The sequence below is a fragment of the Scleropages formosus genome, chromosome 13 (genome assembly GCF_900964775.1).
Source record: "Scleropages formosus chromosome 13, fSclFor1.1, whole genome shotgun sequence".
Taxonomy (NCBI): Eukaryota; Metazoa; Chordata; class Actinopteri; order Osteoglossiformes; family Osteoglossidae; genus Scleropages; species Scleropages formosus.
Genome location: NC_041818.1, coordinates 7,144,528 through 7,171,205, shown reverse-complemented (window position 1 = coordinate 7,171,205; position 26,678 = coordinate 7,144,528). Strand labels below are relative to the sequence as shown.

Here is a 26,678-nt window from a genome sequence, read left to right as displayed (position 1 = left end):
TCCTGCCGCTGGCTGGAATGTATTTTTCACCAAAGTCTGTGTGCTTTCATTAATGAGGGCAACAAACAGTATATGAAGAGCCATAGGTCTTGTAGATGGAGTAAGAATTAGTGAATTGTGTTGGTGCTCTGTTCCACCTCGAGCTCCTGTACCTAACCGCTTTTGAAATTACAGTAATACATTATGACAGGTGCCTGCTCTGTGTAAATTGAATTTATACACTGGGTCATATTAGATGGCTCGCTTTTATAATGGTATTTTGGATTTCGACAGAGAATTTCAACTTTCCGCGGGAGGCGTTTTTAATACATGCTCTCACTTTCTCATTATCTCTATGATGACCATCCTTTCTACAGCAGGCGCAAGCACAAAGCCACATTACAAAGTGCTCTGCTGTCTCTAATGTATTAATTTCATGAGGTGCATGGTAGATTAAATAAGTAGATCAAAGCCATCAAGAAACTGGAATATTTTGCATCATACTTTCAAGTGTTAAAAACTTCTGCAGAAGGACAAAGATACTATATACCTGCTGTTTTCCAAAATAACAGCACCTTCTTTAATCGATGCTTCGCGGATTGCACAAACACCGCCCATGAAATCCGAGTTTTACCCTTTCCTTCAGAATCCACATCAGTTTGGAAATACTGTTTTTACACACATTGGTTTTGACAGTCTCATTTTTGTGGAGCATCAAGCCACCTATTTAAGTCGTACTATAGACAACACAGAAAGCTCTCCAAAACTCAATTAAAACAGATTATGAAAAGGGATATATGGCTAAACAGTGAAATATAGTAGTGCTTTAAACACTGTAATTATCATTTTAATAGCAGGAATCATCTGTTACTACATCCCAGTTTCTGCCCTAACCATTTGACCTGTTCCCTTAAATGTCTGGAATCACATTCTTGCCAATTGTTGCGCTATAATGTATGTCCGATTGTCGCGGCATCAAGGCCAAACGGCTTCCGACACGTACAAGCGAAGAGACAAAGTGAGGGAGAATAAAGAAAGGGAGCCCTGTGATGACAGCTGCAAAATCCAGCACGAAGGAGACAGGCTGGGCGAGAGGCCATGAAACCGGTGGCATTTTGTCAAGGGGACATTTCGGAGAGTCAAAGGCAACAGGGCTCAAAAAGAGGGATATTTTATGAATGTTACAGGCATTTTTTTCATATATGAGCTGTTTGGTTCCTATCAGAATGCTATTTTGAGACTCAACTCATATTGTTCCAGTTCTACCCTTTTTATAATGATGCTGGCTGATTTGTCAGAATATTCTTGCTGGGAAATATATTTCAGTTATACTGTGTGAAGAGCGCAGGCCAGTGATGGTTAATGCCCAGCGTACAATCAACAGTTTCATAATGAGAGAATGAGCAAAAAAAAGTGAATATCTTCAAAATATTTACAAACAATGATTATGACATTGGGCAAGCTGAAGCCAGCTTCTATGTGATTGCCAGGGGGAAATCATGCCAAATCTGACCACACATTTGTCCATTTAGCTGATGTTTTCCTCCAAAGGGCCCTACAGTGTCAAGGTTACAATTATTCACATATTTACTGGAACAATTTATGGTAGGTACCTCATTCAAGGTACTACAGCTAGAGGTGAAGCTCAAACCTATCACCTTTGGGTCTACAGGCAGCACCTCTAACCACTATGCTACCAGCTGTTCCATGACTGCTTCTGCAATGTGTTTCAAGGCGTTCAGAAAGTGTCGAACCCTGCTTTCATTCTTTCTGTAGCTGTGTTTATGAACAGTATTACAATATGCTTCATTTCATTTATAGAGTGTACATATTTAAAGGCTGAGGTGACATGTGTTCAAGTTGAGTACATAGTTCATATAAAAAAGACCACGATTGTTCTTGACTTTAAATTTCCAGCTGCTTTATGCCGTGTGGGTCTAATTAAAGCAAAATGTCTTTCCTGAAGAACAGATTTAAAATAGAACTTGAACCCCTATTAATCAGTATTCTTTTTTCCTCGTCAGCCATCTACAGTTTTAATTAAAAGTCCCCTGGAATAGCAGCTTGCACATGTCATTTCCAATTTGAAGGCTGAGAGTGTAACTAGGACACTCATTATGTAGTATATTTGAAATGTGCGAGTCCCCAACCACCTTTCAATTACCTCCACTGCAACCCTCTGACTACACAGCGAGACGGCATACGTCACTCAGCCAAACAAATCATTAATTGACTCCGCAAATTCTCCTGCAAGGACAGCTGACTCTACCTAAAACACAGCGCAAACAACAAGCTCGCAGTATTTTATCCTGGAGCACCACGTGTAAACGGCACCTTTGGATCTCCAGCCTTTAGCCTAGAAGCTTGGATGTCCCTCATGCAATTGTCCCAAAGAGAGAAAGAATAATGCAAATCACACCTCCACACTAGGCTGAAGGGCCCTAACCATGTTCTGAGAGCCATCGCTTCATCTTCATCTTGAACCTCTGTTCCAGGCTGCTGTTTGACCTCCAGGCCTCAGTGTTATCAGGCACACTTTCATCCAGCTATTTAATTACGCTTCGTGTTTGGCCTTGGAAAGCCAAAGTATGATGAGTGAGCTTTGATCCATTCTCATTTTGACTGACTGGGAGCCATTTATCCTCATTAACATGCAGGAAGCGGGATACACAAGGTCAAATTAAGAACTTTTCTACACCGGCTGGAAGATGGTACTGAAACATGCTTGCATATCATGCATGGTACTAAAACATATGTTGTGTTGATTAATATGTATTTGTTATCAAGTTTTTTTTATAAGTAGCCTTTTGGTTTGCACATGTGTTGACTTTAAGCCTGAAGTGTTCCACTGAAACTGCTATTTATCAATACAATTCAGACTAATTTAAATGTCTGAGGAACATTCCAGAAGGGGAACTGCTGTTATGCGCATCAGCACAGATGTTATGGCAATTACTGTCTCAGAAAGAGAAACATATTACAGAACATTTTGTTATGGTAGCAGCGCTAACTGGTTTATCAGTGCTTTAGTTTGTAATTGTAATGTTTAATCCCACTTTTAATTTCTAATTTCTAACATGTCACTGACCTTGATGGATAGAGAGAGCTGCTGTGCAACAAATTTCAGAGAAATGTGACAATAAAGTGCAATGGTATCATATCATATCATATCATATCATATCAGCATTTCCTAAAAGCTGTTCAGAAACTGCAAAATAACACAAAAATAAAAAAAAAAACATAAATTCACTAATGCTTTTTTTAGGCAGAGGAAACAGGCTGAATATGGTCACATTTTTCCTTTTAAAAATATCAAATTAATTACATTTTTATATCATATTATTAAGATGTTACACATTTTTGTGCAGCAGAAGCTGATAAAATTTGGAATTAATTTTGTGACTTTAGAGTAATCTCCCGATCTTGAGCTCTACTGAGGAATGAGTAGCGCTGGTTTTAGCGTACAGAGGAGAGGTGGCCGATGCGAAAGAGACGGTGCAAGACTTACTCTAAAGAACTCTTTGGTGGAGCCTGAGTCCAGTGTTCCGTAGGCTATCTCCGTTTGCTTTGCGAGATCCTCTGCGCTCTCGATGGGTGAAACCATCCTCTCCACGGTGAGGAAGGCAGCCAGGTTGGCCGTGTAAGACGAGATGATGATGAGGGTGAAGAACCACCACACCCCTCCCACGATTCTCCCTGACAAAGACCTGTGAGGAGTGCAGAATAGGCAGGACAGAGAGAGAGAGAAGAATCCTTCACTGAGAGGGAGGCCCTTCCTCACGACACGCTAAGAAACAATTGAAATCATAGATGCAGTCTTAGACCGCAGAATGTCCACCAGTCCAAAAATGTATTGACTAAGTCTTGCACTTGTCCTTCTGTGGTGTCTCTGAGACACTGTCATTAACCCTTTGGAGTACAGTGCTAAATTGTCCTCTGGGCAATGATCTCGTAGTCTTTTGCTGGATCAGTCTGTGTCTTGAGCAGACTACAGTGACATTGTTCGACATGCACTGCCAAAAAACTGGGCATCATACAATAGCACTACTATTTTCCATGAACTGAGTGGTATTTTTTATTAAACCTTCGAATTATTATTTATTAAAAACTTTTCTGAACATCAGGGGGCAGCTTGCATACAGTACTAACAGAACAGCAAACCATAAATGCAAAAGGCTTAGTGGCACAGCAAGTAGTGCCCCTGTCTCACAGTACCGAGAGGACGTGGGTTTGATCCCCGCTCAGTCTGTGTCGGGTTTGCATGTTCTCTCTGTGTCTGTGTGGGTTTCCTCCCAGAGTCCAAAAACATGGTGTTCAGGTAGACTGGTGACTCTAAGTCACCCATAGTGTGTGAGTGACACAAAGAATGTTTTACTGACGTATGCATGAGTAACTCATGGTAAGTAATGTATGTAGCAGTGTAAGTCACCTTTGGTGAAAATGGTGTGGGGCAAAAACACTACGTAGTGTTCACTGGACGTTGCGTTGGAGAAAAGCGTCTGCTAAATGAAGTAATGGAAAAGTTTGACAAAACTTTGACCCACGATGTGAGTTTATTAATATACACACACACACACACATTTTCAGAACCGCTTGTCCCATACGGGGTCACGGGGAACCGGAGCCTACCCGGCAACACAGGGCGTAAGGCCGGAGGGGACACACCCAGGACGGGACGCCAGTCCGTCGCAAGGCACCCTAAGCGGGACTCGAACCCCAGACCCACCGGACAGTAGGACCGTGGTCCAACCCACTGCGCCACCGCACCCCCTATTAATATACAATTACTCATTTTTTAAATTAAACATTATTATTTGATTTTTCATTAAATCTAAGAAAACTAGGTAATGTTGAAGTGAAGTGAAATAAGTAAACGAGCAGACAGTGTATCTGGGGTAAAATGATCAATTCTGGAAGTCCTTATAATAAGTTTACAATGGTGAACTAAAAAATGTGAGATTGGCAGACTTACAGTATTACAAAAGGACAAAATATATAAAATGGGCCCATAGCAAGAATCTAGCTCCAGGATTTGTGCTTGTAAAACAAAATTTATTGCTGGGTCAAAGAGTCAAGCCCTAAGAACAAGCACATGTCCCTGGAGTCCTATTGTATTGATAGAGAATATTGATTAAAACATTTTGTTCATTGCTATGATTTAAAATAGGACGTTTATAGCACACAGACTCTGACTGGCAAGGAATCAAATCTTTACAACAGTTACAGCTTAGAGAGCAAATTTTTGTCTGGTAACAGACATGTATTTCAGTTTTCTGTTAAATCTCAAGAACATTTTCTTTTTTGTGGAGTAACGCTTGCAAATTTAAGCCAAAGATAAGGTAATTACTTTATAATTAATTTTTAACATGGGATTTTCCATAAAGGGAAATGGATGAACATCTCAAGTAATGCACTGGATTTTATTGCCCGCTATTTTTATAAGCCCCTCTTTCCATGCATTAAACAATATTTTATGAGTTATCGTTGTTAGGTTGCAGTATTCTTTCTAATACAGAATTGCCACAACATTCTGATATATGCATTATTTGGGTTCAGGATATACAGTTACTACTGTTGCAACCACTGCTCTCACTACTTGTAAAAGCAATGGTAACAATAAAAATAGTTTAATAATAATATTTTAATGATTATTTGGGAATTCACAATGGTTTAGTGCCCTGCCTGGCATGTACTCTGCTAACCCTGGTACCGTATGCTTCCAGGATACACTCTGGAGTGCTGTGATCCTGCCTTAGAATATGAGATTATTGATAGTGAGTAAATCAGAAATTACCTAGGAATAAAGGGTGATTTAGCAATTTTATGTTACAAAATGGTGCCCTATAAAACTAAAAAGGTGAATTCACTGGATTCCTTCCATTTTACAATGAAATGAACCCCATCGTTAAAAGAAAACACAAAGGTATCCACACTGACATACCAGTACAACTGCTGGACAACTGGCTAGAAATGGTTAGAGCTGTCAAAAAACCTGGGTTAAGATTCTCACTTGACTGTCATAGCCTTGAGAAAGGAACCTGCTGAATTCCTCCAGTACAATTAACCTGCAGCGTAAATGGCTGAATAATAATAATAATAATAGTTTCATACACAACCCTAATGTATATAAACAATAATAATAAAATAATTGCACGCTTTGACCAGAAACAACTGCACACACTGAACTCTTTCTGTGAGCTTTCTCACTAGCAAAAAGCTGCCTGTTGCACATTATAAAGTTTACATTAAAAAGTTTGTTCCCTGGGAAAATTGTGTGGGAAATTTATGAGTCACTAACTTAGGAATCATCTCGTTTTCAAAACGTTAGATGAGAGCCTTTTTTCTTTGGGTAGAAAAAAATCCTGTTAATTAAAAAATGGTTGAGTTGTCCATTGCTAGTCTCACATGGAATGTGACGATTGGCATTATTCTGTCATTATTCATGTTAGTGTTAATCAGCATATTCATCATCTTTTCGTTTATGCCGGGACCTCCCGTGGACTACCAGTGATTGCCCCTGCTGAGGAACATGGGATACTTGTGCAGAGTGATCTATGGCTGTCCGCCATATAAAGGGGATCTAATTAAATGGCATCCTGCTGTCAAGGGGAACAACAACCTGAACAATGTCCTCCGTCTTCAGGTGCCGGATAATGAATGAGTGGATGAATGGGAAGATGAGATGATGGAAGAGTTTTTCAGAGTAATCAGGAGAAAGGACCAGGGAGCTTGAGGGTGAAGACGTGGTTTCGGACTTGTCACATTGCTGCACGTTTTTGAAAATTAGCTAACATTTCTGCAATTCTTATATTTATTTTACATTTACAAGACTGTTTTTGAACCATTGTAATACACAGCAAACACATGCTTGAAAGGTTCATATTTTGAGTACCTGAAAAAATTAGATGGGCAGCAAATTGACACTTAGGTAGCCCTATAAACTGTAAGGAGTGTGGATGTTCTGCCCATGTTCATGTAAGTTTCTTATGGGTCTTATCCTTTGTGTGTGCGATTTCCATGCGATGGACTTGAGTACCATGTCCCATGCCCTATACTTCTAGGAAAGGCTCCAAACGACTGAGACCCTACACTGGAAAAAGTTACTGACAATGAATGTATAAAAAAATGAAAAACCAACCAAGATCCTTGCGTATTTTGCAGTCCTCACTGTAGTGCATGTAGGTTAGTCATGAGGTACACTGAACAATGATGCAGTTGTGGTGGATGTCAGATGAAATAAGGAGAGATGAAGAAAGGCAGGAAAGAGAGATAACGCAGCACAGCATCAGTTACGTGACAAATAAATTTGAAAGAACAACAGACGGTGATGGATCAACCAACCTTGGTGAAATGTCGCATCCTTGCTGCATAAAGGCTCCCAGGGAGAACCAGAGGCTGTTAAAAATACCAAAGTCATTTGGGGGGTCCGGAGGGGTCTGGGGGTCTTTGGTTTCATCGTTGTCATCCAGGTGCCACTCATAGGGGCTGAAGCGGCTGACCAAGAAAAGGACCACACTGACCCCGATATAGGCAAACACTATACACATCCAAATTTCGTAGGCCAGGGGGTCGAGGAAGGAAAACACTCCTGGTTTGGATTTCTGGGGCTTCTTTATCATAATGGAAATTCCCAGGCTCATGAAAGGCTTAGAAAAGTCAATGACTTCTTCTCGAACCAGAGTTATAGTTAGAGGTGCAACCGCTATATCTGCTCTCTGTAAATAGGAACATGTAGGGAATGTGTTAGTCTTCAAAGTTCAGCAATATTCAGCAGTACTAAAGGATTAAAATAACGCAATCACAGCTCCACAAACAGTTCAATCCTAAACAGATTTAAAAATCGATTCAAAGGTTTAATGACATATTCAAATATCTCCTTTTAAATGTATTCAGTACTTGTACAAAGAAACGTTACTTTGGGGTATATTGGGTAATAACACACAACAGTATTGGTTTTTTAAGCCATTGAGAGTAAAATCTTGCTGAAAACTCTTTATAGATCTAATGTATTTAAAGATTTTTTCTATGTATCCTATTGATTGTTGTTGCCCAATTAAACCACAATCCGATTTTAAATGAAACATGTCCCCCACCCCAAATCCAGAAATGATTCCATTATCCAATTAAAATATTATTACTTCAAAGACCCAATTTCCTAGTAGTAATTTATTCTGCATTCAAATTAAAAAAAAATCAAGATGCTGGATACGAAAAACATGGTCATGAGGTTGAAAACTCAAGAAGAATTGGTTGTCTTGAGACATCCTTGTTTACCTTATTTACCTCAATTCTAATTTGCTGAAGCCAGGCTAGTCTGAGAACATAACAACACCTCTGCTGTAAAGCACCAAGGCATTAATAATAATCATCACTGACAAACTTTGCGGTTGGAGCTGTCCTATCCTTCTTAAACCTTCTGATATGACACTCAACAGCTTTGAACAAGAAGTTAGATGATTACAGCACAATTCAAAGTCTAGATCATTGGAAGGGATGAACCACACCAGGGCAAGAAAATAGTTTGGCCACCTTGATTGTTTGCACTCTGTTTTAGTTGTAACTCCCTCTGGTGTCTTCTCGAAATATCACTGATTCATTTGCATATAAATAGCTAATTACAGATCTAAATGATTGATTGTTAATATAGAAAGGTTTTTCAAAGCTCATAGCAAGGATATGAATATTAGCAGATGATCATCTTTCTTACTTGCAATTCTCTGGAGAGGACTATGCTGTATGTTTTTTGCCCCTGAAGGATTAAATGACTGATTTTAAATTACAGTCAATAAAATATTTTTTTAAACACGATCAAAACAAGAAACAAACAATGAGTCAGGCACTAGTTCCGCTCAGCTGCTCTTTATAAAATCTCTGTCAAATGTACCCTCCAAAAGCGCTGAATTTTATCATCTGCATTACTTTTTATCCACAAAACCACATTTACCGAAATGCACTCATGCGGAAAGTATTGTGCCGAAACGAGAAAGAATGCAGCGAGTCGAGGAGGTGATTTATCAAACACCCTCTTTTCGTGATATGCATTGATTCATGAAGGACACTGGCTCTTGTTTTACCCTCATCTCATACATAGCTAATAAGAAAAAAGGCGTAGAATTACGCGTAAAAAAGGTGAATCTAAGAACAATCCAAAAAAGAAGCGAATGCAGTCAAACGATAAGTGTTTCTCTGTTAATGCTCGCGATAATAGAATTGTTGTGTTGTTATTGCAGTTTAATTCTAATGAGGAACTTGGAGACAGTCAATCAATATTGGCGTAAATAGCGCTCCTGAGGGCTTTTTTTGCACATAACCTTTAAAAGATTACTAAAATCAAATTAATGCACTGGCCAAAAGGTCAAAAGCCAGATGAATCATTTGTGCTTCCTGTCCATTGTGAAATACAAATTGTGGCGGTTTTCAAACATGTGGCGAGTGCAATTGATGGGGAGGTTTTCCCTCTTTATTTGTGTAGCTTGGCGTTTTCCAATTTATAGGATAATTTTCTAACGTTAGCACATCAAACCATGCAATCTTTCTCACTGATGGTTGGGAAATTGAACAGATGAGGTAGCCTAACTCTCATACATTTTGTATATGGCCTTGCTCCACAATTCTGGGCGCAGAGAAGGGGAAATAAGTTCTCGCGTGAATCCAGCTGAGCACTTCCAAATACTCGGCCTATCCTGAGCAATTTTCCCAACTGAAAGAAACAAAATCTTGATACCTCATCTCAGGATAGCATATATTGTGATTTCATAAAATAATCACCGATGACTGTCTTCTAATTATGTGACACATCTAATCGGAATTTTAAGTCTCCCTGAAGTAATTAACAGCATTTATTTTAGTCCAGATCCATCCAGTGCATAAATCAATTTGGCGCTTGTAATTTCCCACATAAATCAACACATTTATGATTTTATAGTTGCTTACACATGTCATAGCTTCCCATTCCAGACTCAGGCTTACTCTTATGTGACTGAGAAAGGACAGGCCTTGAACATTAGTAGGAAATTGTGCTTCTCGGATATACTCACCCCATACACCAGTTCACCCACCATCCCATTCCACGTTTTGGTCTCAGGGTCCCTTGCACCGTACTTCCCGTCCATCACAATGGACAGTTTGTACTTTATTCCCACATGTTTTGCAATTTCGGAAGCTAAATCGACACAGTAGCCTTCGTACTTGTCATTCCCCTCCAGGTGCATGTGGTTTTTCTTGTACATCACGTAAGGTGCCTCCTGTCGATCAATCAGACACAGGCCAGTTTATGGTTGCGAATGCATACTGGATGCTCTCCTGTCGGCCAAGTCCACCATCCTCGAGGGTCACATGCTCGCATGCTTCCACGAATCACGGTACAAGAACAGGGGACGACACAGGACAAAAAAACAGCCCTCCTCCCCCGGTGGATATGGCATTGTGGGTTTTCAGGTATTGGAAAGGAAGTGGGGGATTCGAACCAATACACAGACAAAAACACAAAGCCTCCATTTGCAGCCACACATAAGTGCAAATCAGCAGAACAGCTAGGTTGCTTATCCCATGATCCCTCACACCAACCCCTCGTTGACCCTCAGACCCGGCTTGGTGGGGCTTGCTGGGTGGGATCTGTGCTTGTCGTGCTTTGGCTCGAGGACACTTTCCCATTCATAAAGTAAATGGCAGTGACTGGAGTGGGATCAGACGGTGCTGCTAGTATTTCAGTATCATCAGGCATGTTGCATCAATGCGTTGGGAAGCTGCATCATTCCAAGTAAAAAGAAAAACAAACTCACCATAGTCCAAAAGGAAATATCTTACAAACTGTATGCCAGGATAGTGCGTGCTTATTTTTTACGCTTTTTGCATATTTGCACATCATCATGACCAAACAAAAGGACTGCTCACAGAGAAAACACATCCCTGAAGGAACCGGGAACAATTAGGATGCTTTTGGGGATTCAATGGTTTGCTTGTTCTGTGCTGAATGCACTCCTTGGAGAACGAAATGGCACCTTGTGCATTAAACAATGTTTTAGTGCCAATGAACCGACTACAAATTTTTTTAATCGTCGCCTCTGCTGGAAGGCAGGGGCCCATCACGTCACATTAATGCTCAGAGCACAGTGAAACCAACTGGTTATTCTCCAAACTGCTGGAATCTGCACAACTTTTTGAAAAACGGGTGAAAAACACTTTTTTCAAAACAGAGTTACAGCAGGTGGAGAAGGAACTGTCGATGTTTAGAGACAACTACTTACAAGTGAGTAAAAGTGGCCCATAAGTTTTGACCATGGTAAAAACGTTACCATTGCCACTTCCCCGCTGACTCGTGCTACGGCGCCGTGACGGATATCGGCAGAGACACAGGTCATACTTCAGCACAAAACGCCCGAGAGCAACGCAAAACAGATTTGAGTTAGGGGATAAAAACCAAAGACACATGTCTCAAGTTGTTTATGCCCCCCTCTCAAGAACTGCCTCTTTTGCTTTGCCAGAAGAAAACCATTGGACTTTGACTTGTTTCCTGCTTGTTAATTCACCCTGTGTGTCATTGACCATTTACTTGATGAGAAAAGAGAGGTCTACTTACGTACACACTCTGTCTACTTTGATGAAGTAAACGCTACGGTTACCGTTACCAAAGCCGTTATTGTGATGTCACTGCTACAACAGGCCACTGGAGTATGGAAAATCAAAATGCTTTGGCACCCACACGGGTACAGTTGAAACACTCTGTGCTGACTGTTTCAACGTGTAGTGAGTGGGTGGAAAGCAGCACAAAAAAGCACCTTTTTCTACCCGCCCAGGACAGAATGTATCCATCTCGGAATAAACACCTTGACCTTGAGTGGCAGAATAAGTGGAACATTTAAAACATCATGGAAAGTGTACCATAATAGTAGTGACCACAATTGTTCGGTTTTCCACAGATGATGAATCGTTGGAGACCTGCTGATCCATAGTATATACAAATCTTTCATACTCGTTCCAGTAGCCGATCTGAAAGTGACAAACACGGTTGTTATTATTAACCACAGCTGCTCATGTTTCTCCGCTGTTTTTTTTTGTGAACAGGGTGGCTCGGAGTGTGGAATAAGTCCTATCAATTTGCGGTTGTGCCCGTTGCTGGCATGTTCCGACCCTTGGATTTGGCCCAGGGTGCCAGGCCCCGGTAGAGATGAGCAGGATACTACTTAGGAGCGGCGCTCTTGTATAACAGGCTCTGCTATATGAAGGATCTGAAGATGCAGGAGTCCATGGATGCTACATGGAGATATATGCTGGGAGTCCCATACGCTTTGTTCTCACCTGAAAACAACCTGCTTTAAAGAAGTATCCACTCGATGCATGTGGATGTGTACATAAATAATATGTACCAGGAGGATAAAAGGGGACCAATATATGTTTATGTACAGATGCACACTTCATACTGCTCTTTCCTCAATGTTTTTCAGTTAGCAAGCGTATTTCACTCATAAAAAGCCGAGCGAAAAATGAAAATATATTTTTGGAAGGTAATTCCGTTCGTCGGGAGATAATCAGCTCATCAGTGCAGCAACATTAAAGCACAATAAGCTTTTTATAGTTGAACCTGAATAAGGCAGCTGAATATATGACTATTTGTATTTGCCCGTTTTACCGCAGTCTTCCAACAACGAAAACTTTATAGCAGAAGATGAGTGTCTTAGTAAATCAAATTTAGCGATGACATATTTTTTTCCAACAATTTTACATCCTAACTAAGCTCTGAAGCTTGATTGGTTGGGTGAGGCTTAAATACAGAGACTGGTTGTAATAATACGTGTGCTTCATTTTAGAAACACTGACACAATTGGGGGTCGGGACACTCAATCCCAGCGCGGATACCACTTGCTTACCTTTCGCGGCCCACCTGTTTTCATCTCGTACACGTCAACGGTGTAATTTGACCTCCGACCAAAGCTGTCGAACTGGATGTTTCCAGTCATACCCTGCACTTGCACCTGCGACACAGCCACAGAGAAAAACCATGCACAATAAACCACAAACTGCAAACATTCTCATTTTGTTGGCTGTAATTGTACGTGTTGTGGGAATATGGCAATAAACAGTGGGATTTAACTGAAGGTCTGCATGCTGGTTTAAAAAAGCACAGGAGGACCGGTCGGTCCCTTCCAACGTTTCCAGGCTGAGTTGACGGTGGGCTCACTAGGGGCCACGAAGGGTCCTTAGCCCCTACCATTTTGAGCGCCCGTTCAATGTCGATGCCCTGGCTCCAGGGCACAGCTGGGTTAGCCAGGCAGTCTCCTGCACTTCCCCTCCGGGACACATCCACCCGCTGGCGCCGCAGGTACCGGAAAGCCTCAGCAATCACCAGGATGGCATCATGGGTCAGCGCCGATGTGTACTGGAATATATCCGACACACACCACGCCTCACACATGCACTTGGCCTCATCACCCTAGCAATGGCATCTGTGAGAAAGCTCAACATTTCTGGTTTTTGTTATCAAGAACAACCTAATCTCACTGTTTGAACAAACATAAACTTTGGATAGTCATTGGAAAAAAAACACAAAACACGTCTATAGAGGAAATCCTCTTAAACAAAAATCTCTCCAACTGAATTGAGCAGCTCAATATTTTGTCTGCTTTGGAGCCCAGTTGGTTTTATCCAAACGGAACATGCACAATTTTTGCACAATGTTAAATGCACAGATGCAGAGCATTTCAGCAGATAAAAATAGAGAGGCACCGTACACTGTGACGGTGGACATGACCATACAACGGCGACAACTGACCGCGTGTCAGAATCTAACCGCCCCGCGGACGCAGGACCCAAGGACTTTAGAGGAATTCCGGGTTTTTGTCGGAGGAAACACTACTTGAACATGCTCCTCCACTTTTCAGATGGTAAATTTGAAGGATGTGAAACTGTGACAGCAGCTGAAAACAGATTAATTGCCCCGCTCGGTGGAAATTAAATGAAAAATAAAAGCTGGCTTTCCGAGACAGAGCCTGTCCCTTTTCACCGGGGGGAAAGAGAGATATTATGAAAGGTCTGTTAAAAGTACTTCTATACTAATCTGAGCCTCACAAGTCCAAGCTTCAATATATCAGACTTGCTGCATGCACGTATTTTTCAGTGTACCGAGTGTGTTTCCCTTATATGTAACTGATTTCCAAAGACATTGCAGAACTAATTATGCTCTTAAAGCCAAACCTCAGCATTGAGTTTTGTGTAATGCTTAGATAAATTCGCATAAATTAGTTTTTACTTTTAATTTTATTCCTGACAGGCCAGTGTCATTTGAAGAAAATCAAATTAGCATAATATTAATCCCTATTCAAGGGTGGACCTTATCTGTCAAAGAGTTCAGTGTAAGAAGAATATGTGTCTTTTGTCTAATTTCCTTGGTATGCACTGAAACAAGCACAAAGGATGTTCCAGTTTTGTTTAACATTTAAAACTACAGGCTTTTGACAGGAAATAATGAACAACCTGACTCAACCAGAGGGAAGTTCAAATGCATTACTGACAATCACACCCTAGTCATTGCTACAAAATGAGAATTTTAGGACCACTTGCGTGTTTTTTGGGGCTACAGGAAGCGCCCTACTCAGAACACCCAATGCAAAAATGTATTACTCACTACTGACAATACTTGTGTGTGTGTCTGTGTCTGTGTGTGAGTGAGTGAGATTAGAGGTTAATTCTTTTTATTCTAATTTGATGTGAAGCAATCAAAGCATCCGTGCCAAGACAATTTTGCACTTCTTTTAAAAACATTAATTCTAAAAACACACTGAGATGTACTTTGCTTTGCAGTAAAGCGTCTGCTAAATGAACAAATGTAAATGTAAATGCAAATGTAAAAACCCCTGTTCAAATGTTTAAATGCAATGGTTTCAGAGTGGTTAAATTAGAAGCTCTCCATGTTTATGGGCCTTTTCAAGGTACTAGCAGTCATTGCCAACAAGATCCTTATCCGTTTTATACTTTATTAATGGGCTGTGCATCAGAATATGCAGTAATAATCGGGGTACATTTAAATACTGCTGCTTTACTGTGGAGGAAAAATTTTGTAGCTTAGCATTCATAAAAAATTTGCATTCTGATTAATGCTGTCATCTGCCTTTATCAGAGCTGTTCACAACACCCGAACTGTTTAACTTTTCAAATTGTATGTAAAGGAATTTGAGCCTATTTATAATGCAAGTCACCTCTCATATACAGGACACTGGACTTACCTGCTGGTGTGACAAAAGTTAATTTGTTAACAGACACATCTTGACAAACATAATTAAGTGTCCTTTAAACATTGGTTTCTTCTGAAGATATTTTCCTGGATACTGTGGTGAAAGTGAAAGAATAGAATTTGCTTTGCCTTTCAATGTATTGACCTATTGGCAGACCAGAAATAGCATTCAATGAGACTGGAGTGACCACGAATGGTGACTGCTCAGAACGGTGTGCAGGCAATGAGAGAGAGAAACACACAAACAGATAGATAGATAGATAGATAGATAGATAGATAGATAGATAGATGCATACATACATTGACCCTTTTGGTCATACATTTTACTCATTTGGTCAATAACTTCCAGGACTGCTCATCTGAGGTCTACCTTCAGCGGTGTGTTCTTTGCTTCTGGGAATTCCCTCTCATCCAGCCTGTCCCATCGCTGGAGAAACTGCTGCACAATGGGGTTTTCAGGGTTGATTATCTGAAAGCCAGTTATGTTCGCTCCTCCAAGAAAGACCTTGTCCAAGCTCACGTTGGAGAAGCCCTGTCACCAGAGGGAGAAAATTCAAATAGGTCTTGAGCTTAAGTCAGATAATACAGGAGTGCACTCCACTTGTTCTTGTGTTTTTTCCTTCGTAACCTCTCGAGAAAAGTGCCAAAATCAATGGGGGTCACTATCCTGACAAGGTCACACAGCAAGTTATACTTAACATTTCTCAGACCAGGGGAAAAATATGGATTGTTACATTCTTGGTAATGCATTATAAAGAAAAATATAACATGATCAACTAAGAAGCTATTTATTGTCAGGTTTTCTTTAGATTTTATGTTGTCATATCTGTCAGAATTGAAAACAAATAAAAAAAAATTTTTCTCCGTATTGTTGACTGGAGGTAAACTCCAGGGGCAAAGAATTCCAACGTTTTTTCTTGTTTTCGAGGAACACTCCAAGGACAGCCTTGCAGAGTGTCATTTAGGCTCACTGTGATGGACTCAATAAATCAACAGGCTCAGCAAAGTGAAAGGGAAAAGACATTAATCAAAACGTAAACATGAGTTAACACAATGTCCGTTTTTATCGGAACAGTCAGTGGTGCGCATCCGCTGCGGTTCTTGGGAGTGACCGTACTCACCAGGTTGGCCAGGATGTAGTGATAGCCCCGGCTGTTCTTCCCGAGGGCTACGACCTGTAGGAAACAACCGGCCACCTTTCAGAAGAGCACAGAAAGTGGCTCCAAATTTGCCAATCATTATTATTATTTTTGTACACCATGAATTCTTCTTTTGCCTTGTGGCATGAAAAGCAAACAGAGAGCAGTACATTATCTTTTGTTTCTGCTTTAAATGGGGCGGGTGAATGAGGAGCCATTCGAAGTCCGTAAGAAGGGGGAAGTTTTTCAAAAAAGAGGCTCGAAAGAGCAGAGCTTCCTCAGAATTGCTCTCGTAGCACACTTTTTCGGTGAGTTTGGCCTTAAATTTTCTACAGCTGTACAGGAATAATCAAAAACAACTTTACATTAAAACTCTACAAAGGCTCACAGCTATTGCAGTTCTCGTTTCTCTCGAAAATACAACAGATTTTCTCAGATGTGAACGATATGTGTTTTGCTTAGTTCCTGCTGTGGTTTGCTCTTGATTCTACTCTAAGTGCCAGTTTTCAAGGCAGAAGCTAAGCCTTGTCCTAGGCTAAATAGGATTTTCAACACAGCTGTCCCTATAAACAGTGTAATTTAGTCCATAAAATTAAAATTAAAAAAACTAATGAAGTACACATGTTCATATAAACATTTCATCTTGTGCAGGATTATTTTTTTTTCTCTACAATTAATTATATTATTACTATGTTGAACCATGTTGTACTTTTAGTTAGTAGTCTTTAAAGAGAAGACACAATACTGCAAGGTTTATGTATAATGTGGCTCTTAAATAATGACAATATTGCTGCCGAGCAGCAGTTTGCTGGCTTAGTCAGGTGAAGATGTTCAATGTGTGCGTTACATATACAGTATATTACTGCTTTTGGGGACAGCAGGTGTGGCAGTGGTTAGAGTTGCTGTTTCTACACCCAAATGGTGCAGGTTCAAATCCTGTCTCCCGCTATAGTACCCTTGAACAAGGTACTTACCCTCCAGTAAGGGTAGCTCCAGTAAAACTGGTTGATTGTATAAATGGGTAAATAATTTTAGGTATCTTAACACCGTAAGTTGCTTTGGAAAAAGTGTCAGGTAAATATATATGTACAAGCATAAATATGGTGGCACAGTGAATAGTGCTGCTGTCTCACAGCGCCTGGGTGGTGCGAGAGGACATGGGTGCGATCCCTGCTCAGTCTGTGTGGAGTTTGCATGTTCTCCCCGTGTCTGTGTGGATTTCCTCTGGGTGCTCTGGTTTCCTCCCACAGTCAAAAGACATGTGGTTCATGTTCACCCATAGCGTGTGAGCGACAGAGAGAGTGTGTTCCACTGATGTATGGATGAGTGACCCAGTGTAAATAGTGGATCTAACACTGTAAGTCACCTTGGTGAATAAGGTGTGTGGGCTGATAACACTACATACAGTTCATTGGAAGTCGCTTTGGAGAAAAGTGTCAAATAAATAAATGTAAATATACACATATTGGAGAGGTGTGGTGGCGCAGGGCCTGCTCTGTAGTGGGTCTGGGGTTGGAATCCTGCTGGGGGTGCCTCGCGGCGGACTGGTGTCCCATCCTGGGTGTGTCCCCCCAGCCTTGAGCCCTGTGTTGCCAGGTTCAGCTCCAGTTTGCCATAACCCCAATTGGGACAAGCGGTTGTAGACTGTGTGCATGTGTAGACACACATTATACAGTATAAGTATCAGTCTGCAAATTAAATTGCTGGACAATGTCTGAATATACATCTGTAGACAAATAAAATATTTGTATCAATGGTTCTAATTCCGTTGCCAGATTTATGAAGTATTTTACAACCTCCTGAAGGATCTGGGCAGACAAGGCAAGATATCCGACATACTGGTCCATCCCAGGCAAAAGTCTTTTTTATATTTTTGACTTTTAAAAGTTAGATTCATACTTGAGTCAAACTAGAACAATATTGTGAACACAGAAGTGTATCTGTGTGAGGATCCATATATCACAGAAACCCTTCATACATGCAAAATGCTGAACTCTTATCTATCATTTCACAATTTCACACAAGGAAGGATAATCTCTGTATACAAACAGGAAGGCAGAAGCTCCAAGATTGCATTTGATGTCCTGAGGTAATGACCAACCTTATCAAAGTTAGCAGGACAAAAGCTTCAGGGAGATGGTTGCCTGTGTTTTTCCGTCCTTTTTGGCGAGTTTACCTGAGCCGTTTTGCCTACTGCAACACACGCCAAGTGTGTGAATTGTTAAGCAGTGTAGCATTATCTTCTACAGCTCTAGATGAACGTTTGTTTCAGTGCGTTGGCTTTACATCTGAAGAATGTGCTGTCTTTTGACGACCGGCTCTTGACGGTCATGTCCATGATGGATGTCTCCCCCGTGGTGTGTGAGATCACAGTGTCTCTGAGGTGGTCGTGTTGTCCTTCACACAAATTGGCATGAAACGAAACGCTACCTTTTGTTGTATCGTTTACCGTGATGTGGATGCTGACGGGTCTTCCCAGCAGGAACAGCGTGATGCACTCTGTCGCATCGCACACTCAAGACCTTGTCTGCCATCTTTGCCCAGTTAATTAAACGGTCAGTTTGTCTGCCCTTTATCCACAATGGCCATATGGTATTTTTTAGCCCCCTCTCATAATGACACACAGGCCTGATGACTGTGTCATACACTATCAATAAACATCTGATACGATGTCCTCATTGCCCCCAACTTCCTTTTGGCACAAAGCGCAGCAGATAAATTAACCTTAAGGTGACCATTTTATATGTAAGCTCCCAGTATACTGTATGGAATCATCAAAACCTCAGTGCTGCTTTTATGATATATTTTATCACTCTTTTAAATGATTGTTTAATACTAAATTCATATATGCTTGTTTTGAATACATTCAATGGAAGGAAACTGCACTGTATAGTAGTCATGAACCAATTATACTGATAATGTTACACAGGTGGTCCCCGATTTACGATGGGATTACGTTCCCCGAAACCCATCGTAAGTCGAAAATATCATAAGTCGAAGATACATTTAATACACCTAATACATACCTCTGCGTGACAGACTGGGAGATGCGAATCGTTACCGCTGCCCAACATCATGAGAGAGTATTGCATTTTTTTATTTGTACTTTTTGTCTTTTATTTGTATTTTTTATTTGTATGGTTTCTACTGAATGTCTATCGCCAGCTCACCATCGTAAAGTCGAAAAAATGGCAAGTCGAACCATCGTAAATCGGGGACCACCTGTACCGAGATTGTGATTGAGACAGAATGGAAATCATAGCTCCTTGTCTTCTAGGGAGATCCTTAAAAACACACTGAAGAGATAAGGCAGCACTTCCAAATTGCTCTCAGTACTGTTGGTGTGTTCTCGTTGTGCTGGCAATGTGTCACATGCATTTTCCATTTCTCCCGTTAATTAACAAATTAAATGCTCTGTTCCTGGCGGTGACTCTGTCAGTTCCTATTTGCTACCCACCTTTGCTGCAGTCGAGTGTGGTTTTCTGTTTCATCTCTCCTTTGGTTAGTTGAAGAGCATGATCACACACTTTCCCCCATTACGGCCTCCAGCATATGCCTCCGTGAAATGTATCCCTTACCCCCATTTTAAGAGGTCTATGTGGGAGTTTGCGTGAGCCACTGTAACGTAAAAAAACTAAATATTGACCCTGCTGAGTGCAATGTGGTATTACGTGCAGGACATGGCAGGTGGAATCTATCAGAACCTTGCTGCTAAGTTGAGTTTGAGTCAGCGTCATTAAAAAATTAGTATCATAAATTTGTATCAGGCTAGGAAATGACAGGAACAAGCAAACAAGCTGCTGATAAGTAACCGTTAAAGGTGTGAATGCTTGAGTCATAAAGTGATAAGAAGGTCGGCAGGAATGCCTGTGTTCCATTCATTCATAAAATTGACCTTGCCTGTGTCTCAGCACATCCTGAATGTCATTCGCAGCCTTTTCTTTACGCTCCAGACGTGCAGTGACCTCTTTAGCAATTCTGATCAGATTAAAGGGCACCCTCTACAAATGAACAGGCTCCTTAGACTTGGTGGCATCCATCTTCCCCAGCTTTTCCTTCCACACATCTCTTTTCTAAATCTAAGCAATCCTATTAGTCCAGTTACTCAAGTTTTAAAATTTCTTAATTGCCTTCAAAGCGAATGCATCCCTAATCCGTTAAGTCTAATGCAGAGAGGGCTTCGTTCTCTCTGGACTCTTCCTGGGGTCTCTCAGCAGGCAAGCATGCTGTTGCTCTACCTAGCTCAGTGCCATTGTTACAGATATAACACTGCACCACTGTAACACAAATGTGGCCTTAATTTTGGCACAGAACTGCTCAAAATACAATAAGCGTGCATCTGTATGTATTACAAAAAGTACACCTGCAGAAAACAACCTTCGGAAGGGCAATTGACCAAATAGGTGAGTTTAAGAAGCAAACATCCAGCGTGATGTTCTTGGTCCACCAACATTACACTTGAGACAGACTCAGTGGGTTGCTGCTGGTGAGAGCACAGAGAAGCCTCAACATGGGAGTGAGCGGTAAGGACTTAAAGAAGTCAGCTCATGCCTAAATATGGATATCCAGCCCAAAGTCCCATACAGTGATTTGCTTGGCACAAGCAGGCTGTCCATGCATTTTGCCTCTACCATTACATACGTCTCTGTCTGAAATACTCATTCCTTCCATTTACATCCCTACTGCAGCTAATAAATGATGAACGCATTGCAAAGTCGAAGCACGCCATTGCAGCGTAGATGCACACCCAGAGACCTATGGCGGTGCTAATGTGATTTGGGTAATCAGCTTTCGCGTAAATGGATATGGGATATTTATACTATAAAGCAAATTCCTAGATTCTGTGTGCGTGACGAACTGAACAGTCCCTCATTTCGTCAGTGTTAGCCTGTGATTCTGCCGCGTGAAAAGAAATGCGGTCAAGGTTTTCCTAGTAACGTTTTGAAGTTTTTCAGCGCAAGGCTTTGTTTGCCGAAACAAAATTAATTGGCTTATCACAATTGCTGTCTTGCCTTTTCACATTAGCCGCTGGTGCTTGAAATGATACCATAGTAGAAGAGTCTATTTATTTTGCATCTTTAAACAACTCTCACATATACTAATCCCAAACTACTTTGACTAAGAAATAAAACAAATAGAAAGGGCTTTTCTGCCATTCCTTCTATGGAAATCCATACCTTGTATGGAATGTATATGTTGATCCAAAATGGGATCTGGAGAGATGCAATCGTGTGAAATCAGTATCCCATTCGATGCTTCCTAATGCTTTCACAAATAGTGGCATTGGGAACCACGAGAAGAGAAAATCATAGTCTCTGCTTCACACAGCTTGCAGCCTGACTCTCCTTCCATCTCCTCATGGGAGAACACTGACCCGAAAGCTGTCTTCATGTCACCTTTTGTTCCCTGTAAAGAAAAGGGTTGCCCTTCCTGGAGAGAAGTTTTCATTAAAGCTTGATGGACACACACACAAGCTTTGTGACCTGCTGGTCGCCTGTGCCTTGAGTCTATTGAAGGAGCTAGACAAAAACATTTGAGAATCTAATGCAGTGTGGTGAGAACAGTATAGACATGCATTTACTCACTCCCTTCAATAAAGCCACAGTTCAGCTTCTACGGGTCACTGTTTGTCAGTAGGTATCCTTCTCAAAATGCATCCCTGGCTATGAATGTGAAATTTTAACGTTCATAAATGCTACAGAGAAGTTAATGCTGTACTTGTTTTATCAATCTGCAAAAGAAATAAGAAAAAAAAAACCTTTTTAATGTAATTTCTATGTTTGATACTTTGTATATTTTGATTTTCGTATTAGATATCTCATATATTTTGAAGAACTGAAAAACACTTACAATTTATACAAATCAATGTCAGTAAATTGAAGGCATAGAATAAATGCAGAATGTTGGAGAGCAGCAAGGATTCTATAGAGAGTTGTTAGAAAAAAAATGATGTTTAATGGATACCTCTCTTAATTAGGGCATCACAGGCAGTTTAGTGTGTTACTCAAAGCTGCTATTAGTCGTAGTACACACACACACACACACACACACACACACACACACACACACACACACACACACATGCACAGACGCTCTCACGCTCACACATGTCGCCACATTGTGGCCCAGATCCACTGCATTTATTGTATGTATTTATGATGTGCATGCCTTACAGTAAGAATTACATTTAAATAGCTATTATCCCTCACCAAAAGGAAGACAGAACCAAAAAAAAAGGGTCCACAGATCTCTTGAGGCTAAGGCAGAAGTTATCTTCATTTCCTTTCCTTAAGGCTGGGTTTGTACTCTGAGGCCAATATCCTGAGGAGTCCTGGGGGAATATATTCTAATTAACTGGCTGCAGCTTCTCCGGCTCGCCTTTCTTCTTGGCAGGCCTGGGTTTGTGCTTCTGTGGATTAAACAGATTTGGCTTTCCTCCAGAAAATGAACATTGCATAAATATCAAACACGTGGTCATTGCTTCTCTGCCCTCCCTTTATTTTCTTTATCTGTGAAATGTGAGCGCAGTTTGTCTTATGGAGTCCTCCAGAAACCCAGAGTGATCCCTTCTTATAAACCACCATTTCTGCTACTTCTTTTTTTTTTACTTTCAGAATGGTAACCTTGATAAAACAGCGCCTTCCCTCAGAGTCCGGAAGTTAAAAAATGTTGCCCACTTCCCCCGTGTGATATTTCTAATTTCCTTTCGTGTACCTTACAACGAAATCACTAGTGCTGACATTTGCAGTAGCACTTGTGTTGCTTAATCACATTTTGTATGTTTTCATAACATAAGAACTCAACTAATTATTATTCTGCCTCATGCTGTCACCTTTGCTTGCTGTTGCTTAGCCCCAGTTAAGCAGTTTATTTTTCTGCCAGTTTATTTCTCTTAGAACAAACAAGTACATTGTTACAAAGGTATGGATTATCACTGCATCCTTTCGAAAACACACCTCTCCTGGTCAAGAACAAATCACACCGAACATCCTTACAGCAGATCGGGGGGCACTCCCCTTCCAAGTACTGAGCACTTCTTGGTAAAAGGGTTTCTGCAGCACCCAGGAAGAAAGAGTACCCAGATGAGTGATAGCTATGTTTCCACCTCTCTCCTACCACACTGCTGCATCTCTCCACCCCCAGGAGCCTACACGAGTGCGGCAATGCCTGGAGCTTGTTGGGTTTGATGAGAAAGCAGAGCATGATGGGAAGTGGGCCAAGTGATGCGCCTGCCCATTTGCCGGCTGAAAAAGGACACAGTGATGTGTTCGGCAAATGGGTGCGACTGTGTTCCTCCTTTACTTTGAGTCCCAGAAACACGGCAGTGACGGATACGTTCACGGGCCACCACCAGTAAAATCAAAGTGATAATCCCCGTGAGTCTGCTGGAACTTTGTGTGTGCTGCATAAGCGCTGATAGTGCTGAAAGGAGCTTGGCTTGAAAAGAACTTCTTCTTCAGAGTCGCTCTACAAGGCCTCCCCAGCCTTCCTCCTTCCTTTTGCTCAGCAACAGTGCGGAGGACCATGATCAGTGGCCTCTTTGATAAAGAACTGTTCCATCTGTCCTTTCCCAGTGGACACAGATGGAGGTAGACGTACATCTCATAGTATAGCTGGAGAATGTAAGGTGAAGCCTTTCAGTGAACTGTTTCACTAAGTTATTTTGCTTTAGCGAGTTTCTTCGAGTTGTCTGTGATGCAAGTAAAGACTATTGAGATTTTTAACTTAATATAAACACAAAACTTTTTTGGAACAGATGGATCAGCGCGTTCGAGTCCCACTTGGGGTGCCTTGCGACAGACTGGCGTCCTGTCCTGGGTGTGTCCCCCCCCCCCCCAGCCTTCCGCCCTGAGTTGCCGGGTTAGGCTCCGGTTCCCCGCGACCCCGTATGGGACAAGCGGTTCAAAAGTGTGTGTGTGTTTGTGTGTGTGTGTGGATCAGCGCGAATGAATATCGACTTACTTCCCATCATCAAGGAATTTATACAAGCATACAAGTACTATTATACAGGTATCGAATACACTAATATACTACCTATACCACACATCACTAGTCAAAAGACTGAGTACACCTAGATAAATTGGGCAATACTTGTATGGGACAAACAGGACAGGAAAGTGAAAGTGAAACCCACACACAAGTGTCTTGCATCTCTGGGAGATGCTATAGAAGAGCCGTGAAAACACTTAGGGTAATTTTCTGCTCAAACCTGTTAAATATACGCCTTAAGCTGGTGGGTGGTACTGTCCTGGCCTGGCAGGGCTGAATTGACGGACAATGGCCCATTGCCCACCTCCGTCAGGCCACGAAGGCTTAATGAAGACCAGCTGCTGCCAATACAGGTGAATCAGCAAGGACTTTAAAAGCAGCTGGTGTCAGCATGACGGGTAGAGAGCTGTGTTGGAAGATTTGTTTTGACAGTATGACTTTGGTCTGTGCAGTTCTCTAGTGGAAGGACCTTGTTTTTGAGCTCTGTTGAGGCTGTTTTTTTCTGTAGTAAAATAAAACCCTTTGTTTGCTCAAACGTGCTGCCCTGCAACTTAATCGTACTCTGTAGTTACACCCCGACCTCCACAAATGGCCATGGGCTCCCGAATAAACAAATCTCCAGCAAATGGACTAACACTTTTGATAACTTTACGTTTGCTTGCACGTTAGAATTGCAATACTGCATTTTTCCTTAAAGAAAATAACATTGTTCAAGAAAAGAGCAGTCTACCTTTGTTTGAACTTCATTTAAACAAAGGAAAAATACAATGTTGTAATATTCAAAACGCACCCAAGGTTTTTTAAAAAAACAGCCTTTCTGAAAAACTACAGATAATTTTATAGGCTTCAATAGCAAAAACTGCAACACATCGCTCCTTTTCCAATGAAGTTATCCTGAGTGAATCAGATCTGAAAATTCCTCATGCAGGTCCACAAATGTTCAACAGCACATTAAATCTTAGATGCGTATTTGAGACCCGCCACTGCAATGGCTGCTGTTCATGCTGAACCTCAAAGCCAAAGCAGGATTCCACTGAGAGTCTTGCTGCACCTACAATCCTTTCCAGACATTGTCATAGACAAGGACCTTTGCTCAACTTCAACTATTGGAAGGATGTTGCGCAATAATGCAGCTCATCCATCTTGGAGCTGCGGCATCCTTTACCAATCATCAGAAACACTGCACGTTAACTCCCTCACCAATGTAAACCGCTGTTGTCCCAATCCCTCCGCCCCGTCCAGTGCGACACTGGGAATTTTGGACTGCACTCTCGCTTTTGAACAGCTTGTGGGCCCCGGGCCTCTGTGAGGAGTCCTTTATTCCAACCTCTCCCTTTCTCACCACCTTCCAGCTGCCTCCACCAAAGTGAGACCCCTGAGGGAGCTTGGAGGCCCCGATAACATGAGATATGTGCAGGCGAGGCAAACACTCTGAATTCTCTACTGCCGCAGAACACACGCCCATGAAATAAATCATTATCATAATCATTACTGCAGTCCTCCAGAGCGTGCCTCATGTCCTGGGGCTGCCTTTTCTGCATGGAAATGTTAGTCAAGCAGGGTGGAGGAGCTAGAGGTGAAAATCCTTCTAGAATCCTCTGTGGAATGTTACCATATTGTGCACAAGCAGTTAAAGTAATTGCTTACCTAGCTGGCTATTTCCTGTAGCAAACAATGGGGACCTCTGAATAAATCGCACTCCAGATTGGTTTGCTTGCGGCTGCTGCAATCTTATCCGGTCTGAGAGTTACAGACAAGTGCTGAACTGCGGTCTGAATAATTTGGGGAGTATCTGAAAATTATGCAACTGAGGGAAAACCTTGTGCCCAAAATCCAGTAGTGCCTGGACCTCCTCCAAAGAAAACCTTACTTTGCTGGCTGTTTGCTATAGAAATTGTGTGTTATTTCATGCTTAGATCTTCTGTCTAAAATGATTGACTTGCAGGAAGCTCAGTCTGCTGCTCAGGTCTGAGTGGTGCTCTCACTGCATTGGAGGAGCTTGTAAAAGTGCACTGTTGACACAGCAAAAAATAGATCATAGATGCAGTCTCTTTGGAGTATATACCACAAAGACCTGTTGACCCTGGTCATCTTTTTTCTTTTCGGTACCTACTTTTACAAAATGATACATTTAACTGAATACTCTGAAAAGGGGTGTAATAAAATGCCTCGTCATAAATTACAGACAGTATAGGATGCGGTTATTATTGACGCTGATGGATATTCAACCATCTTATACGGCTCAAATAACTTTGCTGTCTAAAAAAAAAAGTTGAGCGTTTTATCAAAAAAATATTTAAACCTCGACTTTGAGATTTCCTTTCCTTTAAAAAAGTTCAACCTCG

At 41.3% G+C, this 26,678-nt stretch overlaps 1 protein-coding gene across 2 annotated transcripts in view; it reads right to left on the bottom strand.

The window, feature by feature from the left end:
- Positions 1–26,678, bottom strand: part of LOC108925441 (glutamate receptor 3) — a 108,285-nt gene that overhangs the window by 14,946 nt on the left and 66,661 nt on the right. The window contains exons 5-12 of one of the 2 annotated variants that reach the window (XM_018737366.1): positions 16,327–16,380; positions 15,576–15,737; positions 13,187–13,354; positions 12,846–12,950; positions 11,860–11,967; positions 10,017–10,223; positions 7,321–7,694; positions 3,488–3,686 (exon numbers count right to left, since the gene is read on the bottom strand). In XM_018737366.1, coding sequence (XP_018592882.1) covers positions 3,488–3,686; positions 7,321–7,694; positions 10,017–10,223; positions 11,860–11,967; positions 12,846–12,950; positions 13,187–13,354; positions 15,576–15,737; positions 16,327–16,380 — 1,377 coding nt within the window. The remainder of the gene's footprint in view (positions 1–3,487; positions 3,687–7,320; positions 7,695–10,016; positions 10,224–11,859; positions 11,968–12,845; positions 12,951–13,186; positions 13,355–15,575; positions 15,738–16,326; positions 16,381–26,678) is intronic. The other variant, XM_018737365.1, reaches the window with a different exon arrangement.